Below are 27640 nucleotides of genomic sequence, written 5' to 3' on the forward strand. Positions count from 1 at the left end.
CCTACTTGCCAAAGTGTAACAGCTGTTATTTTTCTGAGACTGAGCCAGGTTTGAACCAGAAGAAGATACATTACTAATCACAAACTAGCTAGTCCCTGCCACCTTCCAACTGTGTTATTTGGAAGCAGCTACCCTTGACATGAAACAGTCTCACTGTCTACTGTAGTTAGCAGTTCCCAGATGGAGAAGATGTATAGGGCACCAGCAGCAAATGCCAAAGGGAATCTAGAGCCCTTAAAAAACAAAACAAAAAAACCCCACCAAAACAAACAAGCAAACAAATGAGGAAAATGAGGAACAAGGGGGACTTTGCTCAGAGCTTAATAGTTTAGAAACTCTGTCCCTGGAGAATTCAATTCCTTCTGCCCTGATGTGTCATCCTGCTGTTTAACTACAAGCTCTGTCGATTCACAGCTGCTGCTCTGTGCAGGCCCTGGGCTGCCTTCAGAAGGAAACACGTGGAAAAGACAAAAAACCCTTTCCCCACTCAAAATAGCAAACCCCAAGTCAGAGAGAAGACAGCAACAGAGAAGGAAGTCAGAAGTCTGCAATACACAAGTGATAACAGAGTGAGCCAAGCCAAAAGCTGTACTTGGCTGATGCTACTCTTGTTATACCAGAAGTCCCCATACAGAACAAACCACGCTTTATTCTCTACCTTTTCTATGGCCCTGTTTTTACATCCAAAATGCCCTCAAGTTCCTGACATATTGTGATCCAGTCTGATCTTCAAAAGCTCAGTATAACCTACGTGTAGTCAACATGAGTCACCGAACTGGAACTGCAAGAAGAGTTCAGTTATTTGCCAACATGCATATTTTTGAAGCAGGCAAAGAAAATTTCACATTGTGTGCAGAAAACACCTTCACAGTGTTATCCATAAATGCTTGATCTTACTTCCTAACACCCTACACCTTGAAGCCATAACTACTACACCAAGTAAACACATCCCAGATAAGGTTCTAAGGAGGACTTATAGAGAAAAACTGACCAGTGCAGCCTAGATTTTTTTTTTTCTCTCCCTAGATTTACATAGTAGCAGAGGCAGGACACTGAGCAAGAAGTGACAAAAACCACCACCTCTGAGTTAAAAATCTCTCTGGTGTATGCCTGTTCACACTCAGAAGTGTTTCTGAAGTTGTACCAAAGTACTAAATTTTGAGTGAGAAATCAGAAGAGCTTTGAGCATTGGAACAATTACAAGAAAATTCAAAAACTTGCTCGAAGTATCCAGATAAGAAGCTTCTCTTGCCCAGGAGAAGACGCATGACATGGCATTCACATGCCACGGCTCATGGGGATTAATAGCTGTCGGCAGAAACTGCAGCTCACATGTGTCCTGAGCTAAGTGAGTAAGAAACAATTCTTACACAATGGTGTCATCAATTTATTTGGGTCCTAAAGTTCTCAAGTTGAGTGAAATGTAACAGTTAGGAAAATTCTAAGATTCGCATTAAGAGTCCCATTGAAAGGTATTTGGGTATTTGAAATGGAAAACTGTTACTGACTTGCCCTGAAGTTGCAGTTGTTCCACAATAATTAGGACCAGTTATTAGGAGTTAAAAAGTGGGGGAGGCAGTTTGTCTCAGCCTCATTTGGACATGTAAGGATTTTGTACTTTTTCTGTACTCATCACCTTCACACCACTTACGGGGATTTGAGACTAGAAATTGTAAATCAGGAATCCACTCTCAGTCAGCAGAAAAACAGGAAAGTACAAGTTCAAGCTTTTGGAAAATTCTAAGAACAAAAGCGGGAGGACAAGTGAGGTCAGTCTGTTCTTTACAGAAGCATGAGAAAGTGAGAGGCAGAGCTATGAAGACACTGAACATGCATATCCAACACATGAAGGTACGTGTGGTAATCAGGAAGCTAAAACGGCAGGCTCCAGAGTCACACGGGGTAAAGAAGCCTTTTACCCCGGCACCTTTTTCTGTAAAGAAGCTGTTCTGCAGAACAAATGGAAGTTCTCTATCCATGACTTCCAAAATAGCTAATGAGTCACTTCTATCATTTTCCACACCAACACTAAACTTGCCTTAGCAACCTAAGGCAGGCTAACATCCTGGCCAGCTTGTGAAAAGTGGCTTTTCTTCTTATTCTCCTGTAATCTCTTTCCATCTTGTGATAGAAACTCAGCAGACTTCAGCCTTTTCGAACACCAGCTTCCAATGTTTCCTCCCTGCAAGGACAGTATTCCTGGATCAGTACTTCTCTATGACAAATCTTATTGAAAGCAGAAAAAGTAAAACACACAAGAGCTCCCAAAATCACAGCTTCCACATAAATAGGAAAGTATGGGATGGAAGAATTAGGAGAACAGAACTGTTAATTATTTTGTTCTAAGTAACATGATCAGATAATTTAAGTTTTGCCCTGGAACATTTTTGTACAAGACCTAAGTAATTAAAGAAAGGCAGAACTAGGTAGACCCTTGCAACATGCAGCAATCTTCATGACTTCACAGACTGTAAGCAAGGAATAACCACAGACAAGAAGACACAGTCTCAGCCATACGGTTTGTTATTTAGCATGGCTGTTCTGAAACTATAGCATCTTAAAGTAGCCTTCTGAGGGTTTCCTAAGCCCTCTTAAGCCATGACAAAGCCACAGGACTCAGTTAACATCGAGAGAAATGGGAACTGCAGAGAACTGTACAAAACCTTAGGTGATTTTAGAAAACCTCTTCTTGAGATTAATTTGGAGAAGAGAAAAAGGCAACTGAAAAGACAGATTCTTTCTAACTTCATTTCAGGTTTTTGTATTCCAAACACTCACCAAGAGCCTGGGAAAAGCCAAGGAAAGGATGCCTGGGATCTGGCAGGAACACAGCACCATCTCGTGGATTAAAGGGAAGAAGTATAAGAAACAAGGAATAAGGATTTCAGCACTTCGGATATCTGCAGCTTGGCTTTTTGACAGTATGTTCTTCTAGCAGGTTAACAAATCTCTCGATCGAAATGGTGCTTCATAAAAAAAGTTCACTGCAGATCTATAAAGAACAAATGAACAACAACTCCCTATTTTTATCCCTCAAACTCATCACTGTTAACATAAACACTGGGGGCCTCTTCATAAATAGAGATGTGTGGGCAGACAACCATCTGTACTTAATGCTATTTGCCAGCAGGCCCAGCGCAGCTGTGAGCACCCTTTTCTTGCAAGTCTGAATCTCCTGTGCTTAAGATGGGTAAAGAAAACAAGTCTCCAAATACTAAACTTGCCAGGACTAAAGACCTTTCATCTCTTCAGTGCTGGAAAAGAAAAAAAGCCTTTTTCCATTTAGAAGGAGGAGTTGGAGGAAACTCGGAAAGGCAGCTTATTCCACCCTTTCCAGCATTTGCTCCCAAACATGGACATATGCTTGCAGAGTGTCTGAGAGTGAGCAACTTCAGTTACCCAGCTGGTTCACATCTTACTGGTCATAAACAAGAATTTCCTGGCACCAGCGCAAGTATGAAAACCTGGTCAGTTTCTAATTCATTGACCAAACTTTGTTAAAAATTCATCTCTAAACTAGAAAGCATTTAAGTGTCCTGGCTCCTAAAGGAGGTAGAAAATACAGGGGTCTCTGCACAGGATGATGGAGTGGATCTTACATTCTGCACTATCCCAAGTATTGTGCCACACCTAGCTCCACTTCAGCAAATACCTCCAAGTTTATTCTTTTTTCATTCTAGTCTCCAGAATGTAGTTTGCTTAAACCAGGAAGCATTATGTTATGCTAACTCTGCATTTTGAACAAATCCCATAACAAGTTTAGTACAGGTCTCTCAAGTGTGATATTTGGGCTAAGTTCTTTGGTGTGACTAAATTAAGATTAAATTACATGAGCCATCAGTAGCAATTCTGCAGCCAAGTGGGGATCTCTGTTAGGATGCTTCCCTTGAGACAAAGCACAAATTTGTGTTCAATGTGTCCATCAGAAGTACCTCTGTTCTAGCAGGATGAGGTAAGGAATTTAAACCTCCAGCCTTTTCCAGGTGTGACAAATGCACAGTAAAGTCACCAGTGGTAACAAGTGGGGAAAACAAAAACAAACAAACAAACAAAAAAAAAAAAAAACAAAAAACAAAACAAAACAAAAAAAAGCCACAAACAGAGGGAAAAACAAAACAAAACAGGCTAATAACTTTAAAAAAAAAAAAAAAAGAAAAAAAACACTCACCAAAAACACACACACAAAACAAACAAACAAGACCAAAAAAACCACACACACAAAAAAACACCAAACAAAAAACCCCAACAAACAAAGAACCCCAAAACAAACAAGACAAAAAAAAGACACAAAAAAAAAAAAAAAAAAACCACCAACCAACCAACCAAAAACACCACCACCACCAAAACAAAGAAACAAGCACAAAAACACACCCTCCCGGTACAAACACTTAACTCCTATGATTTCTGTTTAAACAGCAGGAAGCACAGACAATTCTGCCTCAGTTCTTGGTATTCAAGTAACTATAACAAAATGAATTCTCAGGATATTCTCCATGATATCTATGTAAGGCAACTCATTTACCACATTTATAACAATATTGTCAGCTGTGCAGCTTACATGTGACCAACATCATACTCTAGTAGGTAACTCTGCATGTTTCCTAGAGCCAAACATTATGCCCACTGACCTTGAGATTGATATCATCATCTCTCTTACATACACACACACATTCCCCTTTACCCAGATTTTCTCTTGCCCTATGTCACGTAGCTGGAGTGCCTACAACCATTTGCCATCAGTCAGATTCAGTTACTGCTTCTGCGAACTTTTGCTCATTCACAGAGAGCAAGGGCTTGAAAGCCAGGTCTGCCTAGCTCATTCTGCACTGGTAACACAACCAATCCAGTGTTACAACAGCAAAGCAGAAAAATTAGCCTTCGCCGATGTCAGCAGTAGTGCTGCCTTCTTGTAATCTGCAGCTGGCTTGGATCTGTAAATGAAACCCTAGTGCACAAGCACTTCTTATGACAGTCTGCATTTGCAAGTAAAAGACACATAGCTGCTGAAGTCTTCAGTAGTAGAAAAAAAAACAATGATATTAGCCATCTCTTCAGTATTTTGTGATCTTTAATTATGAGAGTATCTGTGGCAGATGAACTCTTTAAAGACACAGATGCTTCTAAGGGACCTAAGAACTGTATGATGGATGGCTTGTGATATTGCTATTTATCCACATAATTTACCTGAGATCAGCAGGGCAGAAATGTAACAGACAGAAGGTCATTTAGTGAAAAAGAAATATGACAGATAGTTATGGGAAGCCAGCAAACCTGACACCAGCTTTGCTGTGGCCAAGCACAGCAATTAGGTTTCAGACCAGAGACAAGAGGAAGAATAGAGCTCCAACCACATTTCCTTCAAAATCAACATGCTGGAGTCTCTTTGGAAGAAAAAACTGCTTATATTTGGCAGGTGTATTATTGAAGCCAAAGTCTAGTAGACACTCTGGTCTAGAGGTCAGTCGTATTATCTGAGACAGTCACTCAATGCACATGAGCACAACTAGTGTCAGGCTGAGGCTAGAGGCATTCGAAAAAAAGCATATTACAGAGATCAGACAACTTTGCTGTCCTACGGAAGGAGACATTTTCTTGTCTCTTTCCCCATCCCACTCAAGACCACACTCTGGAGCTGGAAACAGAGACATCTGGAAAGGCATCTCCCAGGCCAGGGTGGCCACCACTGCTCATCTCCAACACAGGAGTCCGGGAAAAGCCACAGGGAGTCTCAACACTGTGACTGAAGCATAAACCTCTAGACAGAGGAGGATGAACTAACTTAGGTCAACACTTTAAAATCAGTTATTTTCTTTTTCAGATTAAGTTCTCTGCTAATTTTCATGATAAATTCATCGTTTTGATGAAGCAAATCAATCCTGAACCTTGTTTTGAGAAAGATGAAATTAACTACATCCCATTTTTTTACTCCTTCATTTTTCCTGTTCAGAACTATTCTGAGATTTTCACTGAAATATACAAAGTTTTGCTTGCCCTAAATGCTCACTTTTCACTGATTAAACTACCACTCAAAAAATTTTTTTCACCAGTTCTATATGTTCACAAGAGTTTGAAATGAACTCACATTTAGACTTGGAAACTTTGGGCACTCATTAGCTAACTGGGGTTTCATTTAACACTTACCCTGCAGCAGAATTCATTTATTCTTGTATGGGCTTTTTTTGTTTGTGCTTTTTTTGTTGGTTGCTTTTGCTTTTTTTGTTGTTGCTGCTGGTTTTTTTGTGGGTTTTTGTGGTTTTGTTGGTGGTTTTTTTGTTTGGTTTTGGGTTTTTGTTTGTTTGCATTTTTTTAACTAAAAAGCCAATTTTTTTCCTCAACTGGAGAAATTCATTTGTAACCCAAAATCACTAAGGACAGCAAAAGGCTCCACTGCCAGTGCCTGCACAGGCCCTGGGTGTCAGTACACAGTAGAACACCTCTACAGAGACCATCAAATCCACCGAAAAATGCTCCCCCTTGCAAAACTTGTTTCTCAGGTACCCAAGCAGTCAGTTTCAATTTGCCCCTTGAGGATCATTATTAAGATAACTGTAATTAAGGTTTTGTATCTAATCCCCAATGCTCCACAGCTGAGATTTTTACACCACCTCCTGGGTAACAACACTGCAACGTAATAAAGATATATAGATATACAGACATATACAGCTAACCCCATTGGAGAACAAAACAGGTAGCCTTCTTCCAAAAACAAGCAATAATTAAGTACATTAGTCAGTCTAGATACTGAACAAGAATCTTCTTCAGGACCTCTGACTCTTCCTGCCTTTGTTTTTTCTGTTAATCATTTCCATCGCAAAAAAACAAGATAAACATACAAGATGTGTTTCTCTACTCATCCCAGCCTCTTTACTTAGGTAGACCCAGACTTGAAGGCTCAAGAGCCAACAAGAAGAAAAAAATAAAAAAATTCTATCATTGCCTGCATCCCTCTGCATGTTGGCATCCTCTCAGCTGCCTGCACCCTATAAATATTTTATGACATATATTTGTCCACGCTAACGACTAATCTGAACAGTAGATTTCAGTCTGAGGTATAAATATATATATATAAAAATCTTAAAAAGAAAAGAGGCATATTTGATATATGAACTCAGAGAATCCCATGCCAGATTTAATCTTCACAACACTGGCATAAATCTCAAATTACCTCATTGAAATAAAAGGAATTATTCTGTATTTATAAATAAGTGTTACTAAAAATGAAGTCTAGTCTATAAAACGCAAAGACCAACTCCAATCACTACTTCTCTGTTCTCACCCATTAAGGCAGGGTCTTCTTTGCAAACTGTTTTCTATGTATTAATAAATACCTTGGGAAATAAACAATAATCACCTTGAGGACCTTAAAGGAATAAGAACACAGTATGTGCTACAACTCCATACTATCGAGGAAAAAATTAAGTTAATCCTATCTCATCTCATTAATACCATTACACTCCACTTATCACACATCAGACTTAGAGCAATGGCCTAAAAGCAAAGGTATCTAACTCAATTGGGTACTGCAGAGATGGAAGAGCACACAAAACCCAGCTGGGGCAAAAAGCAAACTAGAGATTATTGCACGTCAGAGCTTCCATGCAGGACATTAGGCTCAACATCAGAATCAAATTTTCATAATCCACAGTGCCAGTTACGGCAGCAATGCCACCTGTTCTATCACCTGGATTGGTGACTGGGGTTATCCTGCTGCAGATCAGCAACAGCTGCAAGAAGATGAACAGGCTTTTGCAAGGGATTTTCCCTTCATGCAAAAGTACAGGTACCATCTAAATACTATGTGGCATCCAAAATACCTCATGTTGATGAAATGGTAGCTGCTGTGAGATTCACCTAGAGTATTTGGGCAACACAATCAATGCTAGAAGTTTCATAGCAGTACAGAAAACAAAAATTCACTTAAAATAGTGGTTCTTAAGCTCAGGGTGACTTTTGCCTACAAAAATCTAACACTACATCTATGTGCCACTAGCTTCTGAATTCAGTACTCTACCATCTTCTGTGGAAAAGCTGATATAAGAACAGAAGAATCTTTAAAGAGTGAAATTGTTAGTCAAAGCCTATTGTGGTATTTTCCTGAGGTTTTACATTTACTACCTCTTAAAGCAAATATGAACATGTGCAGGATATTACAAGGAAAAAGCTACATTAAAAATTAATCACATCTTTGTTACACTTGACAATTTAGAGCACTTAATTTATTAACTTACATTTAGTGCAAAGATGTGCTTAGAGAACATCATCATCTGCAAATAGAGCTTGGGGTGACAGAACAGAGACTCCTGCTTTGCTGTACCACACTTCTGTTACTGCTGTCAATTTACATCAGTGTCTGTTCAGAAACCACACCCTGGGTGTGCCATTCATGAAGAAACAGTTTCACAATCCAGCTCTTTCATGGGCCAAAATACTTAGTACACAGTACCACTCAGCTACTGATAACAAGAAGAGTGAAATTATCACCATGACCACCAAAAGTATCATATTAAAAAAAAAATACTGTCAAAGAGAGCAGAGATCACAAGGAACAAAATTATGGCAAGAAGCTTCTGTGACATGTTTATGAAAATGGTGTAGCTGCTGCACCCTGTCAGGAAGAAAATTAAATAAATGCTTGAACTGCTCAAAGGTTGGTAACAGAAACTGTAATCACTGCCACCTGCAAAAAGTCCCTCTCCTTCCATCCTATGGAAGTCTGTAGCACAGCTGGACCATAGTTTATATGCTGACAGCAGCCAGGTGTGCACAGATATCAGTGACTGATTGCAGCTCTCATCCTAAATGCTCCTTCTGCCAAGCTGTTGAAGCAATCGTAATTAAATTACTCACTAGAGAGTTAGCTGCATTTTGGGGATCACAAAGGGATAAAGTTAGCTACCTTTCACAATTGAAAAAAAGAAACACTTCTCTGTCAGGGCACCTTGAGAAGCTGAAAGATGCAGGAGAAACAAGTCCAAAAAGCACCCGTCACTCAAATTCCCTCTTTCTCACCCAAAACAGGGACATCCAGATTTCTCCCCATGGTGTTGACTACACTACCCATCACGGATAACTCCCAAAGGAAACACGGGGCAAGCAAGCTTCTGATCTGCAGCCTGATCTGATGTTTTACAGATGTTAGTCAAGGAAGGAGAAATGCCTTTCAGTACACAGAAATGCAACAAGCATTCTTAAAACATTCAACTGTGAAAGCAATTATGCAGTGGGTTAATACTGCACATCAAAAATGTTCATACTGTTTTATTAAGAAGTAGCAATAGTTCCTTGTCCTAAAGATGTTACAGGTCTTGGAGTTGCAGTGTAAATGAAAGTAAACAGTAGTAAGAAGGTTAAAAGCAGGGTTCACAACCCAAATCACAATGGTACAATTTACATCATGTATTAAAGTGCACAATTCCCTCCCCTTTTATCCCAGTTCTCAGGGGATAAGGTCATTCAGAGACAGAAGACACTAGAGGCTTAGGGTAGAAACTGAAAATGAACCATCAGCCAGATAACATTAGTTATAGTAGAGGGCATGTGAAAGAGCACTGAATAAGTGAGGGCAAAGCATGAGGAGGGAAGTAAGAAGTAGGTAGGGTGCCTGACCTGCTGTAATGAAGTATGATTCACTCAAGATAAATCAGAGGTGACTCTTGCTTCATGTAGGGCAGATGTCTCTGTAGTATCAAAGGCAAATCCCTAAGCGTGCTGATATTTAAATAGCTGACTGGTTCAGCCATGCATGATTAATGAAGTCTATGCAGATTTATTTTCTACACACTAGCAACCTCTTGCTCTCTGACTCAGTAAGTGATAAACCGGGCACATTAGAAATAAATGGGTGATAATTAAACATGAGCAATGAAGAGGGTTTCTGTAAGTAAATTAAGCTGAGCATGCTAGCATTGACATTAAGGGAGGTCACAAAGTCTGGACAGAAATCAGCCCAGACAGTGAAAAACAGAAAATACTGAGGGAGAGAGAATAGGGTCGATCTCCAAACTAGGGGTCTGAATCCTGCCATGGAGATAGCTGTAACTACTCAGTAGCACAGACAACACAAGTGTGGAGTGCAAATGGCTCATGAGCACTTCAGAATAAAGCCATCACCACAAAGCATAACAACAGTTAACTACTTCAGCCATTTGACCTATTAGCAGTCTCTTCTACTGATTATTCTGCCATGCTCTTTAAGCAGGAGTGAAAGTAACTGGTTCTGCCACTGCCTTTTTGCAACCTAGTCTACAGACTATGCTCCAGAAGCACGATTCCACTTAGGTACTCATTCACTGTTTAACAGAGGGGAGAAAAAAGAAAGGGCAGTAGTGGAAGAGGGATGGGTCTTGTCTGACATGCCTGGGACCTCACCTAGAACACACATGGCAAAGAGGTCAGCTTCAGCCTTACTCGTTCACTCCAAAATACTTATTGGTCTTAAATTTGTTCTGCTAATTTTGATACCCTTCATTTTAAGTCAAGAAAAAAAAAATGCTGGCTAGTAAGTAAGCCTCACTCACTGTGATTACAGAACAGAAGTTATCAAAAGCTCTTCCTGTGACAGTGCTACATTAATGAACAAAAGAGCAAAGTCACCATGACTCCCCTGTCCCTTGATTCCTTCCCTCCTCCAAACGCGATTCACAGAAAAGGATCTTGGAAGAAAAACGTGATTTATTACACAGAAAGAACAAACAGCCCTATATATTACCTCTCCCCCATACAAAACCAAACACCAACGACAAACAAACCCAAAACAAAACAAAAAATAACAACCACCACCAGAAAAAACCCAGGCAGCACATAACCAAACATAAGTAAATTAACAAATAATCCCCCTAAAAAGCCGATCAATAGTCAGCAGCTAGACTTAACTGTTGTAACAACAACAACAAAAAAGACAACGTTGTTTGAAAAAGTGTTTTATACTCCGCCTTCTCATTGCTGCAGGTTACTGATCTTTTACAGACAGTCTCCACTCAAACATACTTGTGTTAGCCTGGCAATTTCTTCTGCAAAACTCGACCCTCAGTGTTACCCATCTGCATGAGGCACAGAGTAACAAGCAGTGTTTTCTACGATCTAGTTTGATATCCATATACCATTCCCATTAGCTAGATTGCTGAAGTCTTTTTTTAATGTATTCTGTCTGTGCAGAAAATGTCATTGTTTGACCACACAGACAAGATGATTAATAAGTTAAAGAGGCTGTAAAGCTGTTCATAGGACAACGGTTTAAATACTGCCACATCTTGAAGTCTAACTACCGTGTTTTCATTTCATGTCCTGGTGAAGAAGAACAGTGACAGACAGGATGGAGTTCCTCTCAGATGCAAGACGCTTCGTTAACATTGTGGATTAACTTCTAATTCTCATAACTCATCTGCTCATAGTTAGACGTTTGAACAGTCTAAGCAACAGTTTGGCATGCCAAGGTTGTTTAACATCCCCAGTTATCAACTGCAGTATGTTAATGCTGATTTCCTACATCTTAGAGTAACAAACAAGTTCCAAAAATAGGTTGAAATCCCTGATTTATGGAATGTGATGCTGGATGGATTAAAACCTCTCTAAAGACTGAAGAATGAGGAACAACTTCAAAAAATTAAGAACAGATCTTAAAAAGCAAGAACTGAACTTGCATATCCAAAATAGTACCATTGCTTCTATTTCCATGTTTCTTTACAGGTGTTAGTACTGGATGACAAGCAGGGCAGACCTTAAAATTTACTTCTGTACAACAGACTTCTCAAATACATTTTAGGGCAAGGAGTGTGGGGTTTTTTGTTGTTGTTGTTAATATTGGTACAAGGAATTATACACCTTAACACGAAGGATATTAAAACTGAATGAATGCCTCCATAGCTTCCATTAATTTCTTATTCTGAGGAATCCTGATTCCTACAGGGTAAAAACACCATCTAAAACAGAGCTACACAACACCACCTGAAAATTAAGGTTGCATCATCCTTTCCACTAAAAGTTTAAATCCTTGCCTTGTTAAACACTAGTGAATCTACAAATGTGTCTAGAGACATACAATGTGCATCTCTGCCATCTGTGCTTCTCCTTCACCTTTCAGAAACAGCAGTTTCAAGCCAGTCACATCTGAATTTGGAAGCTTAATGGCCCAGTCCTGTGACAAAAATAAAAAAGCAAAAACATAGGGGCACAACAAGCTTTCTTGGGTATTGATAAGACCAAATGACTTTGCAAAGCTTACGCTAGCAAATAAGAAATCACACCAACCAACTGGGGATGATCTAAAGAGATCATCAAGAACAATTTAAGAGAATACCAGACCAGAATTTATCTATCTCAGAGGCACTGAAATACTTTGCATTGAACACCTAGAAATGCAAATTTTCCAGTGTGGATGCTTGAGTTGATTAAAAGAAAGACAATATATTCAGTTAGTCCTGCTCTTGCTACTGTTTCCATTGTGTAAATCTAGACCTGTTATATTGACTTAAATATTTCATATTAGATCAGTAGGAGACCACAATTTGCTCATAAAATAGAAACAGCCATCTAACAATTAATAGAATTATACTCCTGTAGCACAAAAAAAGTTCTACCAAAGAGCCTGATGTAATAATAGCAAGGATTTGGGTTCCACAGAAGTTCTCTCTCTCTGACATTACTTGCACTAAAATCCAGTCTAATAAACAATTTAATTAACATACAAGTGCCTGTATTTCCATTAGACTTCGGTATAACAACAATCATATCTGACAGATAGGAACAGGAAGGAAGCCTTTTCCCTTTCCACAACACTCAGTGCTTCATAACTTCATCAGGCAACCATGAGTAGAGCTAGGTCTTCAGTGTCCTGATACAAGGTAAAGACTAAACAAACAAACAAAAACACGAACAAAAAAACACACCAAAACAACCCACACCACAAAAAGACGTTATACGCACTTTTTGAAGATCCTGCTCGAAGTCTTCTTGTATTCCAGGAGGAGTCCACATGACCTACCTTTGGAGACCATTTTGAAACCCACATCTTCCTGTGAGCATTTCTACATCACCAGCCAGGCCTGACCCTGTGAGGCTGGCTACTACGTTGCCCACATCACTCCATTCATATCAAACCCCCATCACTACTCTATGTGTTTTCCAGCTGCCAGCTCCAAAAATCACACAGGAATCCCCAATTACACACACAGGAACCTGGCCTGCCAACACTTCAGAGCCCGCACTAAGTAATTAGCAACAGCGTAACAAGGGCACTGCAGCATTCCGGAGCTGTGAAGCCTAATACAACAGGAACAAAACCAACAGTATCAATAATCTCTTCAGATATTTCCAGGACATGTACTTAAATGCAGCCCAGCGGGTTTCAAAGTGGCATTTATTTCACACAACGGGTTTATTAGGAAGTCTAAACTGAATGACTGAACGAGTAGCCTGAGAATAGGAAACAAAAATGCAGATAATCGGGACCAAATCTTGTAGCTCCAACATGAAATGTATCTTCTGGACCCAAAGGAGTCATTCTGAACTCTAAAACACCCTAAAACCGGATGTGGCATTACAGCCTATAAATCTGTGTCTGTAGTACCCTTCTCATACAGCCACTGTCAAAGCACAAAAAATAACAGGCCTTTTCCAAAACCTGTTTAGGAGAAATACGCTAAGAGAATGGGGACACCAATGCAGATAGCAAATTTTATGAATGATTTAGAATAGCAGGTTTTTGGCTTTCAGCAGAAACTGACTGTCACCCCATGTTAAACAGCTTGTCATATGTGCCATCAGTCCAGCCTCATCTCAAAACTTCTAGGGTGAGGGTTGCAGATACAACAGTGTTGTGGCATCAATATTGCAAGGATCTTGCTGAAACCACTAAAAAGTCTGTTGCAAATACTCTTAATTAAAAGCAGCAGCTTTTAAGATGCAGGTGGTCAGATTGGACTATGAGTCCTTTCTGGTCTTAAAATTTACACGCACAATGAAGCAAATTATTGAAGCCTACCATTATGCTTTCTACAGCAGTCATAATGTACTCCTTTGTTCCCTGCCTTGGAAGTGGAGGAAGAAGGGAACTGTCGCCTTAAATAACAGAAGTGGGGAGAGAGTAAAGCTGAACTGATCTGCTCCTTCCAGGCAGAAGCAAAGGCCATATCAGGATGAGCAGAGGGAATATCTGAAAGCTGATTATCTACCCCCTAAAGGAAGACCTTGGGGTTTTGTTCAATTATTTTATCAGAGATCTTAATAGTAATTGACCAAGAAAAAAAAAATCCAATGTTTTGAGATGAAGCAAATCAACATACCAAGCAGCACAACACTGTTGCTGTATGTTTAATTGAACACCTGGTTTTAACTGAACATTCGAGCAAACAGCACCCAATTTTTCATCTCCACATGCACATAGTAATTCAGTAGAACACAATCTTGAACACTGCTCAGCAGTTTTGCATGGATTCCTTATTTTTGTCACTAAAATTTGAATGAAAACCTCAAAGCACAATTCAGTACACAAAGCCTAGGTATTTTGTACCTATCTAAACATTACACACAAAACATGCAAGTCATTCCCAGTTTCTCTAAATCAGAAAGTCCATTAGCATCATTTATCATGATTAGTCTGGTTGAGTTAGCTTTAAGGAAAAAAAAAAAACAAAAAAACAAACAAAAAAAAACCCCACACACACCAAACCACACAAAACACACCACACATACCAAATTGCATATTTTCATTTGAACAAGGAAAAACTAAAAACAAACTGCTGTATGCTTCAAAGAAACTTCCCAGGAAAAAAAGTTTGACACTGTAAGTAAAACCAGTAACTAATAATGCGTTCTCTGTTCTCTCATACATCAAAACTCACAGCTCCCCAGTCCAGTGGAAGAGTCTACTTACGGTCATTACACTGGCTCCCAGAATATGAAGTCATGGAGCAATCACAAGTGAAGCCTTCCCACTGCTGGTTACAGATACCCTGATTTGCACAAGAATCTTCCTGACAGGTAGTGCTTGGTCCTGGAAAAGGGATGACAAGAAAAGGATGGAACAAAGTTGAAAGCATAATTTTTTAGCTACAATTCATCATTAACATCCTCATGCAGAAGAAAAAAGGCACTAACCAAACATGTTTCCATTCTTGGGCATGCAACAAACTCAAGTAAGAAGAGCACAAAGACAAGTGTACACTCCACGACAAAAGAAGCAAACTATAACACAGAGCAAGGAAGAGCAGACAGCAACATATTCCCTCTTAGGCAGGCCCAACTCATACATTCAGTGCTTGCTCAAATAAATTTACTGTAAAATATAGTGTGACACAAGGATAACAAACCCTGCCAAGTTGCTGTGCTTCACTGGAAGTTAGATCGCCTTGTGAAAATGCCAGCTAAGAAACGAGACCATGAACAATGCTTCATCCTACCCAAAGAACCCTGATACATGGATTCAAACTGAAGTTTTGAAGTCTTGAAACCTCAGTTAGATACAATAGGTTAATAAAAAATTAAAAAAAAGAAAAAAAAAAAAAGACCCTGCCCAGACCCATTACATAGGTTTCTCTGTAAATAGGTCAATAAAGCCCTCAGAAAGGCATGGCATTAGTCCACAATACTTCTCTATCCTGGACTGGTTTCCACAGCCCCTCTGGGAAGCAGAGAGGGAAGCAGTCCCAACTAAAAGAACAGCCTTTCATTGTTCTGTGATTTGGAGCTAATAGTTGCTATCCTACTTAGATAAACCTTGCAAAGACAACCCAAGAAACAGGCAAAAAAGTGAGCTTCAGATCAGAGGGACTCTGAATGACAGCTAGTATGTCATCCACAAGGAGGGAGGTGGATTCTGAATCACTTGAGAGCAAAAGTGAAGCTGCAAATCACAGATTATAAGAACACAAATTTAGAAGTTACTTCCTGGGAAAGCATTTTATCTTCAGCATTCTAGACAAAGGTACGCTGCTCCTATTGTGCAGTGCTTCAAATAAAACACATAACTATAGCTGACATACCTACCATTTTATACCTTCCACTTGTGGGAAAAGAAATAGAGTAGAAGTTGCTGAGCTAGCAGTTGTGGCAAAATTGTGTCCTGTGGATGAACTTTGCTCTTTACAATCTCATTATAATTATAATACCAAAACACACCTCCATCCCAAAAGCTACCTGACTCCCTTTTACCTTGAGCATGCTCTCTGAATTCTTTTAAGTCTATACCTTCAAAATCAAAGCAAGAGAACTTAATACTGATCAATAACAAAGATGAGTCTGACTAGAGTCACTCGGGCTCCACCTAAACACAAAAAATAGTATAAAATACCCTGATGACAGGAAAGGCAGGGAAGACACCATCGCTTAGAAGTCAATGAGACAGCATCACAGACTTCCAGGATCAGTCAACAGGCTAAACCTCTCTTCCCCACCCATGGGGATGCCTTTGGGTAGGACTTGCACGTCTGGTTATACCAAGTGTTTCCCTGGGAAACTTAGAATAACAAGCTTGTTTTTGTAATCATGTTATTAGCACTACATAGTCATCTTCGAATATACATTTGGTGCCAACGTGTATTTTGCAGATGGTATACTTTATCACCAGCAATCTAAAAGAACTTGTACCTGTTGCTTGAATAAATCTCTCTATTTGTGAATCTAGTAGTGATAATTCCTCATTAGATGCGCTTAGACACACAGTATACATTATACTATTAGTAAATCTGTGTAAGTGGGTAAGTTCAATGACCACAACCCAACCTGGCACTACAGGCAAATCCATAATTGTGTGAATTTAATGAGGCTGTTGAGCACAATCAGACTTATAGTGCCAACTTGAGGTCATTTTCGTTTAATTTGGCATCACTCAGAAGCTAAGCTCAGCCGCCCTCACCCTCCAGCAATATCTGAGGACAAGCTGGAATGCTAGGGGATTTAGTTTCTGCCAAATCAACCCTTTTAATGAAACAGTACCTTCAAGTCCTTTTCCTTCTTGGCTGCTCTCAATCCCTTCATCCCCCAGACAGTATTGACACTGGAGTTGTCCTGATCTAGGTGCGGGACCCTGCACTTGGCCTTGTTGAACCTCATGAGGTCCATTAGGCCCACTTGAGCCATGCCATGATGCTCCCAACAATTCAAAAGATGAAGTTAGCAATGGATACTTAGAGCTTTTTAGTTCCTGCTGTTCCCACCAAACTGCAAGAACAGAATAGGTGAATTTCTTTAGCTTTTTAGCTGTGTTTCTTTACATCTCTCCTGCAATGAGAAGCAACATGTGACTATCAGTAGACAGAGAGTTTAACTGAACGTTAACAAAAACCTGAGTTTCATTCACAATCTGTTTTACTGTAAAAAACAAAAAAATTATCACAGAATCACACAATGTTGGGGATTAGAAGAGACCTCAAAAGATCTTCTAGTCCAATCCCTTTGACGGAGCAGGAACACCTAGATGAGGTTACACAGAAAGGCATCCACGCAGGTTTGGAATGTCTCCAGAGAAGGAGATATTCCACAACCTCCCTGGGCAGCCTGTTCCAGTGTTCTGTCACCCTCACTGAGAAGTTTCTTTTTATATTTAAGTGGAACCCCCTGTGCTCCAGTCTGTACCCACTGTCCCTTGTCCTATCATTAGTTGTCACCAAGAAGAGCCTGGCTCCATCCTCGTGACACTCACCCTTTATATATTTATACACATTAATGACGTCACCGCTCAGTCTTCTCCAACATAAAGAGACCCAGCCCCCTCAGCCTTTCCTCATAGGGGAGATGCTCCACTCCCTTCATCATCTTCACGGCTCTGTGCTGGACTCTCTCCAGCAGTTCCCTGTCCTTCTTGAACTGAGGGGCCCAGAACTGGACACAATATTCCAGGTGTGATCTCACCAGGGCAGAGTAGAGGGGGAGGAGAACCTCTTGCAACCTACTAGCCACTCCCCTTCTAATACACCCCAGGATGCCATTGGCCTTCCTGGCCACAAGGGCACAGTGCTGGGTCATGGTCATCTTGCTGTCCATCAGGACCCCCAGGACCCTTTCCCCTACACTGCTCTCTAATGGGTCATTCCCCAACTTATACTCGAGTTGTTCTTGCCCAGATGCAAACCTCTACATTTGCCCTTGTTATATTTCATTCAGTTTTCCCCCACCCAGTTCTCCAGCCTGTCCAGGTCTCCCTGGACAGCAGCACAGCCTTCTGGTGTGTCAGCCACTCCTCCCAGTTTGGTGTCATCAGCAAACTTGCTGACAGTGGACTCTATTCCCTCATCCAAGTAATTGATGAATATGTTGAACAGTACTGGTCCCAGTACCAACCCTTGAGGGACTCCACTAGATACAGGCCTCCAACTAGACTCTGTCCCATTGACCACAACTCTCTGGCTTCTTCCCTTCACCCAGTTCATAGTCCACCTCACTACCTGATCGTCCAGACCACACTTCCTCAGTTTAGCTGCGAGGATGCTGTGGTAGATGGTGTGAAATACTTTACTGAAATCAAAATAGAACACATCCACTGTTTTACTATCATTTATCCACCTGGTTATGACCTCATAAAAAGCTATGAGGTTGGTTAAGCATGACTTTCCCTTGGTGAAGCCATGGTGACTGCCCCAAATACCCTCTTATCCTGGATATGCCTTGGGATGGTACCAAGAATAAGTGGTTCCATCACCTTTCCAGGGATGGAGGTGAGGCTGACCGGTCTATAGGACCCGGGTCCTCCTTCTTGCCCTTTTTGAAGACTGGAGTGACATTTGTTTTCCTCCAGTCCTCAAGCACCTCTCCCATTCCCCACGACTTAGCAAAGATGATGGAGAGTGGCCTAGCAATGACCTCAGCCAGCTCCCTCAGCACACACAGGTGCATCTCATCAGGACCCATGGATTTATGGATGTCCAGATTGCTTAACTGGTCCTTAATCCAGTCCTCATCAACTAAGGCAAACTCCTCCATTGTCCTGACTTCCTCTGGGGCCTCAGGGGTACGAGGCTCCTCAGGACAGCCTCTGGCAGTATAGACAAAGGCAGCATTCAGTTACTCTGCCTTCTCTGTATCTTCTGTCACCAGGGCACCCACCTCATTCATCAGTGGGCCTACACTGCCTCTAGTGTTAGTTTTATCTGCCATGTATTTGAAGAAGCTCTTTCTGTTGTCCTTGATTGCTCTTGCAAGGTTTAATTCTAAGGAGACCTTGGCTTTCCTAGTTACCTCACTGCATTCTCTGACAACCTTATATTCTGACAGCCTTATATTCTTCCCAAGTGGCCAGCCCCTCCTTCCATGATCTGTAGACTCCCCTTCCATTTGAGCTTACCTAGCAGTTCCCTGTTTAACCACACAAGTCTCCTGGCTCCCTTCCTTGACTTCCTACCTGTCAGGATGCTCTGATCTTGAGCTTGGAAGAAGCAGTCCTTGAACGCTAACCAACTCTCTTGGGCCCTTTTACCTTCAAGTACCTTGTCCCATGGGTACCTAGCCATTGCTTGAAAAGGCCAAAGTTGGCCCTACTTAAGTCCAGGGTTGCAATTCTGCTTGGAATTCTGTTCCTGCCACATGAGATCGCTGCAACCAAGGCAGCCCTCAACTTTTACCACTTCAACCAGACCCTCCCTGTTAGTGAGGATGAGATCCAGCAGTGCTCCTCTCCTAGTTGGCTCATCTACCATTTGCATCAGGAAGTTATCATCAATGCACCAGAGGAACCTCCTAGACTGTGGCTGGCTGGCTGAGCAGTCCTCCCAGCAAACATCAGGGTAGTTAAAATTCCCCACAACAACCAGGGCCTGTAATTGCGAGGCTGCTTGCTCTCTCGGTAGAAGGCCTCATCAACTTCCTCAGTCTGATCTGGTGGCCTGTAATAGACACACACAACAGTGCCACCCCTGCCAGCCTGTCCCTGAATTCTCACCCACAGACCCTCAACTCAGTCCTCATCCACCCCTGGACAGTACTCAATACATTGTAGTTGCTCTCTCACGTAAAGAGCAGCTCTCCACCACCACGCCAGGCTGGCCCATCTTTCCTGAGAAGGACATAGCCATCCGTGACCACATTCCAGTCATGTGAGCTGTCCCACCATATCTCTGTAACTGCCACCAGATTATAATCTCCTGACCAAATACAGGTTTCTAACTCCTCCTGCTTATTCCCCATGCTGCGTGCATGGGTGTACAGGCATTTCAGAGACCGAGCTGAGCACACCGATTTCACCCTAGGGGCGTGAGAGACCTCCCAGTCTTCATTAACAATAGAGTGCTGCCCCACTGGTGCAAGCCCAGCTACAACTCCATACCCCTTCAAATCTAGTTTAGAGCTCTCCAAGTGAGCCCTGCTAATTCCTGTCCCAGCATCCTTTTGCCCCTGTGATATAAACTTTTCCTGTGTATTACTGTCTGGAGTATTATAAAACCAGCCATTATCAAAGAACCCAAAGCCCTGCCTGTAGCACCAGTCTCGTAGCCAAGCATTTATGGACTGGATCCTTCTATTCCATCCCAAGTCATCACCCAAAAATGGAAGGAGGGAAGAAAAAAAAAATCACTTGCACCCCAGACTCTTTCACCAACTGTCCCAAAGCCCTGAAGTCTTTCTTCATTCCCCTCAGACTACGGGATGCAGCTTCCTCCCCACCTGTCTGGAAGATTAGCAGTAGGTAGTAGTCTGTCGAGCGCACCAGGCTGAGGAGTCCCCTGGTGATATCCCTGATCCGGGCTCCAGGTAGACTCCACACTTCCCTATGATAAGGACCAACTCTGCATATTGGGCCCTATGTTCCTCTCAGAAGAGGATCACCTACTACAATTACTCTTCTTTCTTTCTTTCTTATCAGAGGCAGTCTTGAGGCATGGTGTCAACTGCCTCTTCCTTTGTGACCTCATAGACAAGCCTTGCACCACATCCTCACTTACCTCTCCTTCAAGATCCAGGGCCTCATACCTATTACAGAGGGGCATCTGGAGAAGCAAAGCAGGTATGGAGGGGGGTCACCTGTGACACTGAACTGGGACTTGCTTCCAACCTTCCTCATCTTTTTGGTCTCCTGCCTCCACCAGACAGTGAAAGGGCAGGGGCTGTCTCAGGTATCCCCCTTCTGCCTGAGAGAGTGGGGGGTCCATCACCTTTCAGGGGGGTATCTCCCTGGGGTCTTTCTGGCCGGAACACCAAGGAGTAAATCCACCAGTCAGTCTCCTTGTCACACTCTCTGATGGTTCCTCAGTCTCTCGACCTCCTCCTTAAGTTCCACCACCATGCTGAGCAGATCTCCCACCTGCTCACACCTCACGCAGGTGGAATGCTGCCTCCCTCCCTCAGCAGCAGCAGCCTCTGGCACTCCCTGCAGCCAGACATCTGAACAGCCACAGATCGGGGCAGGTCCTCCATCTGGGTCAGCACAGTCTTTTTGGGGCAAGCTCTCTGTCTGGAGGAGACCATGGTCAGCTGCAGTCTGGGAGACTGCCAATAGGTGAGACGGACTACAGAGCAAGGAGGGACACAACCTCTGCACTCTGCTGCACGAGCTACCGCACCCACTGCAGCAGCACAGTGTGGGTGGTACTCTCAGCCTCACACGCTGGTCTCACCTCCCAGCGCCTGGAGCACTGCCCTTCCTGAGGCTTTTTCAAGGCTGGGGCGGGGGTGTGATCACCGTTACCCTGGCAATGCCCACACCACATCAAGCTGCTCCCACAAGAGCTGCCGGGTCCCGAAAACCCCCTGTACCTCAAGATGGGGCGACGCAGCTCTGGCTGCGCTGGCTCCGACCATCTGACCTCGGGGATTGACTGAGATGACACAGAACAGAGGTGATCATCAAACTCTGAACCAGATGCAACATTTGCCCCTACTAAAACGGCTCTGCATCTAATTTTCTTCATATCCAAAAATCCACAAGAGCTGCTGGGTGCTGCCGGGTCCTGAAACGCTCCTGTACCTCAAGATGTGCTGCCGCAGCTCCGGCTGTGCTGGCTCTGATCATCCGACCTCAGGGACTGAGTGCTAGTTTCAGGTTTCGACCAGTTTTAAATCTCCCACTGTTACTGTGGCAACACCCACACCCCATCAGAAAATCAAAACCCCAAAACCTCTAGGTAGAAGTGGAAGTGTGGATAACAAAAGCAAACAACAAAACCCCTGTAAGAAAATTCACCTATTGAAATGAGGTGGTGGCAGCAGCCACAGCAAGAAGCCAGTGTGTTACCATACTGAAACAAAGTTGAGCAGCAATTTTCCACACTTTTCTCCTGCCCTCCACCTTTTCTACCCATCCACCTGACTCTCATTTGCAGCTGTTTGAATGCCAGTGGTCTCACTGGCACTGTGTGAAGTCAACAGATCACTTCTAGGACTACAACAGTGCTGACAGACATTACAGCTTCTTCAAGCGTACACACTTCCCTTCTGCCTTTACACTTATGAAATAAATAGATGTAGTTATATGGATACACATGCATCAGGTTAGGGTCTAACACTTGCTTCAGACTTACTTTGGCCCAGTAAAAGAAGGGATGACATTTAAGAGTCTGAAACAGAGTATTAGTTGTCATTTTACCTGAAATAGCTGAGCTGAGGATAAGGAATAAGGAACTGATACTTCTCCTGTACCTTACTATCCCATTATCTAACCTCTAACCCTAAATAAGAATGTCATTACTCCTAGAGGTATAAACAGAAACTTACGTATGCTTAAAAAAATAAAAACAGAAAGCAATTGTGACCTTATGCAAACCTGCTACAGCATCAAGTGTAAACACCATTACATAGAAGCAAAGCAGAACAGCATTTTCAATGCCAATAGTTCTCCTCTTTTCCTGCACTCTTCTGAGAATAATGGATAACTGGACTTGACAGCAGGTGTCATACAACATGCATATCTCTCGGTTAGGTGCCACAAGAGAAATGAATGGTACTCTACCCAAGGAATAAGACTACATGAGGCCTAGAACTTGTGCTTTGAGGTGCTCATTGAGAGAGTTCAGACAGCCAAAGGATCTAAATTCATGACCCATACTGTGGTTTCAGAATTGTATTTTACAGAAACCAACTCTGAAGATGAACACAGAACTTCCCAAGCATCCAGAGGCGGGGAGGGCGGGTGGGGCAGGGGTGGGATCCAAAACCAAACAAACAATGAGGAATTTTGAAAGCCTGACAACACCACAAGGAAGCTCAAAGTCTGGTCTGCCTTCTTTAGAGTTAGTTGTGACAGCACAGCATAGATTCTGGGTATTATACTTTGCTTCACTCCTTAGTACTATGGGCCATGTAAATGGTAAAAGGATCTTTGTCTCAGAGTTCATCTACTCCTGCTGCTTACAATCCTTGCCTGACGTCATAATCCACCATTTGTGACAAAAGAATTTTGTTCAGAGCAACTAACAAGGATGTCACAGAGGATTAGGATTTTGGATTAAGGAGCAAAGCGGCAGAAGCACAGGAAGGCTTATAAAACATGAAGATTGTGTTACCACGCACATGCCCTTCAGTGCTAACAAACAAGGAAAGAGAAGATGACAGACAATTTATACTATACAGTAGAATTGGTTCTAAAATACCAATGCAATCAGGGTCCAGGTCTATTTTTAATCTTATTCCTTTGGCAACACTTACAGCAGGAAGTATTTAAAAGCAAAGTTTCAGAACTAGTCTTCACTTAATAATCTGAGTTACATCTGATAAATCACACTATACTTTTAACTAATAAAAAATCCACACTGACTTAAATTTTCTCCTTAAATTGCCAACACTCTAACAAGACTTGCTAATTCTGTTGAACGCATTTTTGTTCAAAAACGTTAGTTTCGTTGTCTGCAGGTGGGCTCAGTGCATTGTCTTCCTCATGACACATGCACAGTGGAATGGAGATTGAGTGGGCAGTAGATACAGAATAAAAATGGAGATGTCCTCAGTGTAGATGAGCATCCCCCACTAGCAGAAATGTGATTTGCTGTCTTCTGTTCAGACTAAGCCTATCAACAAAGCCAGCTACTAAGGAACATGAGATGGCAAAGCAGAATTCTTCAACAATGTCCATTTGATCTCTATTTCTGCATCACTCAATTTTACTAGAACAGCTCAGTATATGAGGACTTGCAGGATCCCAGATGTTGCTGTGTCTCCCTCCTTGGGAAGGAGTCTAGTATTACACTTTTCTTCCAAGTTTCCCAGCTAGAAGTATGGTTTGTTTGTTAGTTTTACCACTAAGTATTTGAAGAAAATGACCTTAGAAGAGTATAGTAGCCAGATCTCTTATCCATATTCTGCTTGAAAAGATTACTTTGTCTTACTAACTCTTTCCTGCAGTTTCAACTATGTGGCAGGTTTCTCTTTGCCCTGAAATGAAAAAAATTAATTCTACTGCTGCACATTGCTGAAACTGCCATGTTTCATCCCACAGGTGGGCACATTTCATTGGCAAGAGAAGCCATTCCTGCTGTGTCATTTGAAAGCTCTGCAGAGAAAAGAGCTTGAGGAATAAAAGACAGTATTGTGTTCATCATTCTTCCGAGTTACATGAGGAATCAGTTTCTTTGTGCAAGAGCAGCAGGATTATAACACAACTGCTTCGTGCTTTGATAACTAGCAATAAGCATCAAGCTACACACACCATTTTTGCTCTTGCATACAACACCTTCCTTCACACATAGAAAATTAATTCCTATTGAAAGGAATCTACCATTCGTATTAAATGAAGTGCTCATACACATGCTGGGGAGGAAAAAAAATAATCCCAACAATACAACAAAAAGTCAACTGCATAAAAGGGAGTATGCCTGGACCTGAGATGTGACAAGGGACAGGGAGATGCAAATGAAGTAGAGGAAGTAAACAGAAATATTCAGACATTCAGACACAGAAAATAAAAGCAGAAAGGAAAAACTGAAAGGCCTGTATGTGAACAAGAAAAATACAGTTATAGGAATTGGAAAAACACCCTTCACAACTGCAAATCACAGCAGTACAACAGTACAAGGCTTCATGGCCCGTTCTGAAATAACCAAACCTATTTAGCAAAGGTTGTTTTCCTGAAAAGCCACTAATCCACATTATGTACTCCAGACAAAAGTTTCCCCTTAGGCTTCAGTGTGATCAGGTGTCTCCACCTGAAGCAAAACTATTCCTATAGGGTTAAGACCTCTGTAACAATATGAGTTTGAGCTGGTATGTTCTTCACAGCTGTGACAAACTTTTAGGTTCTGAGGACTCTGGAGAAATCAAAACAAAACTGTTTGTTCCTAGATCTCTTCATGCTGCGTTCACTTCAACAGACATCAGAAAATTGAGCAGGAATGCCTGGGCATGTATTCTGATGGACACACAAGTGACTAGAGAGACCAACAGCAGCTGCAGCCAGAGAGACACGATGTTTGCTGATGTCTAATGCAAGTCCCAGACTCTCTGCCATAGTTTAAATGGATAGCATAGAACACCTCAATCCTAAAGCTATTTACATCTCAGCATACTTCCAGGATTCTTTTTCCCCTTACACCAGTCCCAGCCCACGTATCCTTCATATTCTTTCAAATCTCATCCTTTACCGCTTTCATTTACAAAAACTTCAGAAATTCCCTATGGGCAGCACCTAATACTCTCTAAATCCCTAACCTCTGTAAGACAGAGTACTTCAACTTTTTACAGCTGGGAGCAGGACAGAGATGACAACAAAATATGGTCACAGTCAGATGTTCCACATGTATAGAGAACAATACATTGATCTAACTTCCGCCTAATTCTAGGCTGTCAAATCTTTCAGATTCAATATTTCATATACATTAAATGGCTAAAATTACCTCAGGCAGTCAGTATCCTTATCTGTCAGGTAACAGGGTGCCTCCTAATATGCTTCTGTATATTAACAACTGCTACAGTGATAAACTGTTTATCCATTAAAATTTCCTTGGTTCCTCCAAAAATATTTTTATCCTTTTCTACTGAGCCATGGAATGCCAAACCCTACCTAAAAACACCAATGATATTCTGAAGCAGAGGTAATTGCTACCTACCTACGCCTGGAATATGGAACAGGAATATTTTAATTTGAAAAACGCATCTATTGCATTAGGTCAGGTCAACAATGTCACCAGGTCTTCACAGTAAACACAGTGAATAGAAAAGGAATTCATGGACCACATGAAGACACTGAAGACATGTTGGGAAGTCTTGTCTCTATTTCAGAGAGTCAGACAGGAACATGTTTTCTTCCACAACAAAAGCTTAGACATAAAATTTCAAGATGATTAAGCCGATACCATAACAGATACCATTTGTGGTTTCAAAAAAGTTAAACAGAGACACATTGCTCAATGCCTCCAACTTCCCCTTATACCCAAGACCATTCTCTCCTTTTCCATTAAAAAGGAGGATCATTTTCCTAAAGTTCCACAACATTCAGGAACAAATTAATTTGTACTCAATATTGCAGTCTCTCCAGATAAATTGGGTAGTATACTTTCACTATCATGTTTAAAAGGATAGACTTTGAATACCATGGAAAACATCTCTCCAGTTATGCTAGTATCAAAGTCCTATTAATTTCTAATAAGCAGGTTTCCTCACTCATGTCCCAGGGAAACAGGCTGTACCTAACTGTACCATTAATCCCTTCTTCGTTATATATGTCCTAAGAATTAGCCTTCATTAAACTGGTTTTCCACTCTTTACCCCATCATGTCTCTGTAATTCAAGTGTCATGTTCTCAATTACTGCCTGGCCTCTCCTCTTTGAGCCATCTTTCTTGACTTCTCCCATTTTTCCCCCCCTTTTCTACTGAAGCTACTCTCAGTCTCTTTAATGGCTTTCATTTGAGTAGCTTCAGTATTTTAACACCATCCACATAGTCCTCAGTCCTTTGGCAATCTTGAACATCGTTACTTGATCCTTTTTATCTTAGCAGGCAATAGTAATAAAAGATGCCAGTAAGAATTTCATGTGAGGATCAACATCATGAAAGAGCCCTATCTGCTCTGTAAAAAAAAAAAATAAAAAAATCAGAGACTATTCAGTAAGAGGTTCTAAAAAAAGGGCTATGAGATATACTCAAATCTGTAGGTACAAAAGGATCAGGCATGACCACTCATATTTTTGATCAGTTATGGTTTGTAAAATGCCATCTAGCTACTAAGGCAATTTGCTAGGGTTTTTTCGTTTGGTTTGTTTTTTAACTGAAATTCCAGAAAGTTATTTCTGTGTATTTTTGTTTGTGGTTTGTTTGTTTATTTTGTGGGGTGTTTTTGTTTCAGTTTTTTTGTTTGTTTTGTTTTTCCAAGTCTAAGTTAAGCAACCAGCTTTTACCTCCTGGCCTCACTCCTTAAGGTCAGTACTGAAGAATCCAAGTCAGCTTTTTGTTTTGTAAAGCTCTGAGGACCTTCTGTGTCTCTATACACAGCAGCTATTTGCCTGAACAATAATTAGGCATTTCAGGAAATCAACTTGTGCTCTTACAGATATTCAGAGATTGATACAGTCAAACCCCCACAGTCAACAAAAACACCTCCATTGTCTGCCATGTCTGTCTTTAACCCAGATATCCTCTTCAGAAGGCCTGGAGTTCTGTTCCTGTCTCAGAGGTGTGACTGCATCCAGTAAAAGGTATCAAATGTTACATAAAAGCATCTTTCAGTTCAAACCAGTAATGGGGAAAAAGAACCTTCTCTACCTTGCAGGTCAGCTTTGGTCAACTCAACTT

General features: G+C 41.5%; 1 protein-coding gene across 25 annotated transcripts in view; it reads right to left on the reverse strand.

The window, feature by feature from the left end:
- Window positions 1–27640, reverse strand: part of NRXN3 (neurexin 3) — a 1033016-nt gene that overhangs the window by 534064 nt on the left and 471312 nt on the right. For 14 of the 25 annotated variants that reach the window (XM_065063777.1, XM_065063776.1, XM_065063771.1 and 11 more), the window contains 2 exons: window positions 27611–27637; window positions 14870–14989 (listed from right to left, as the gene is read on the reverse strand). In XM_065063777.1, the coding sequence (XP_064919849.1) occupies window positions 14870–14989; window positions 27611–27637 (147 nt within the window). The remainder of the gene's footprint in view (window positions 1–14869; window positions 14990–27610; window positions 27638–27640) is intronic. The other 11 variants (XM_065063789.1, XM_065063787.1, XM_065063790.1 and 8 more) reach the window with 1 other exon arrangement.

The sequence above is a fragment of the Columba livia genome, chromosome 5 (assembly GCF_036013475.1).
Source record: "Columba livia isolate bColLiv1 breed racing homer chromosome 5, bColLiv1.pat.W.v2, whole genome shotgun sequence".
Taxonomy (NCBI): Eukaryota; Metazoa; Chordata; class Aves; order Columbiformes; family Columbidae; genus Columba; species Columba livia.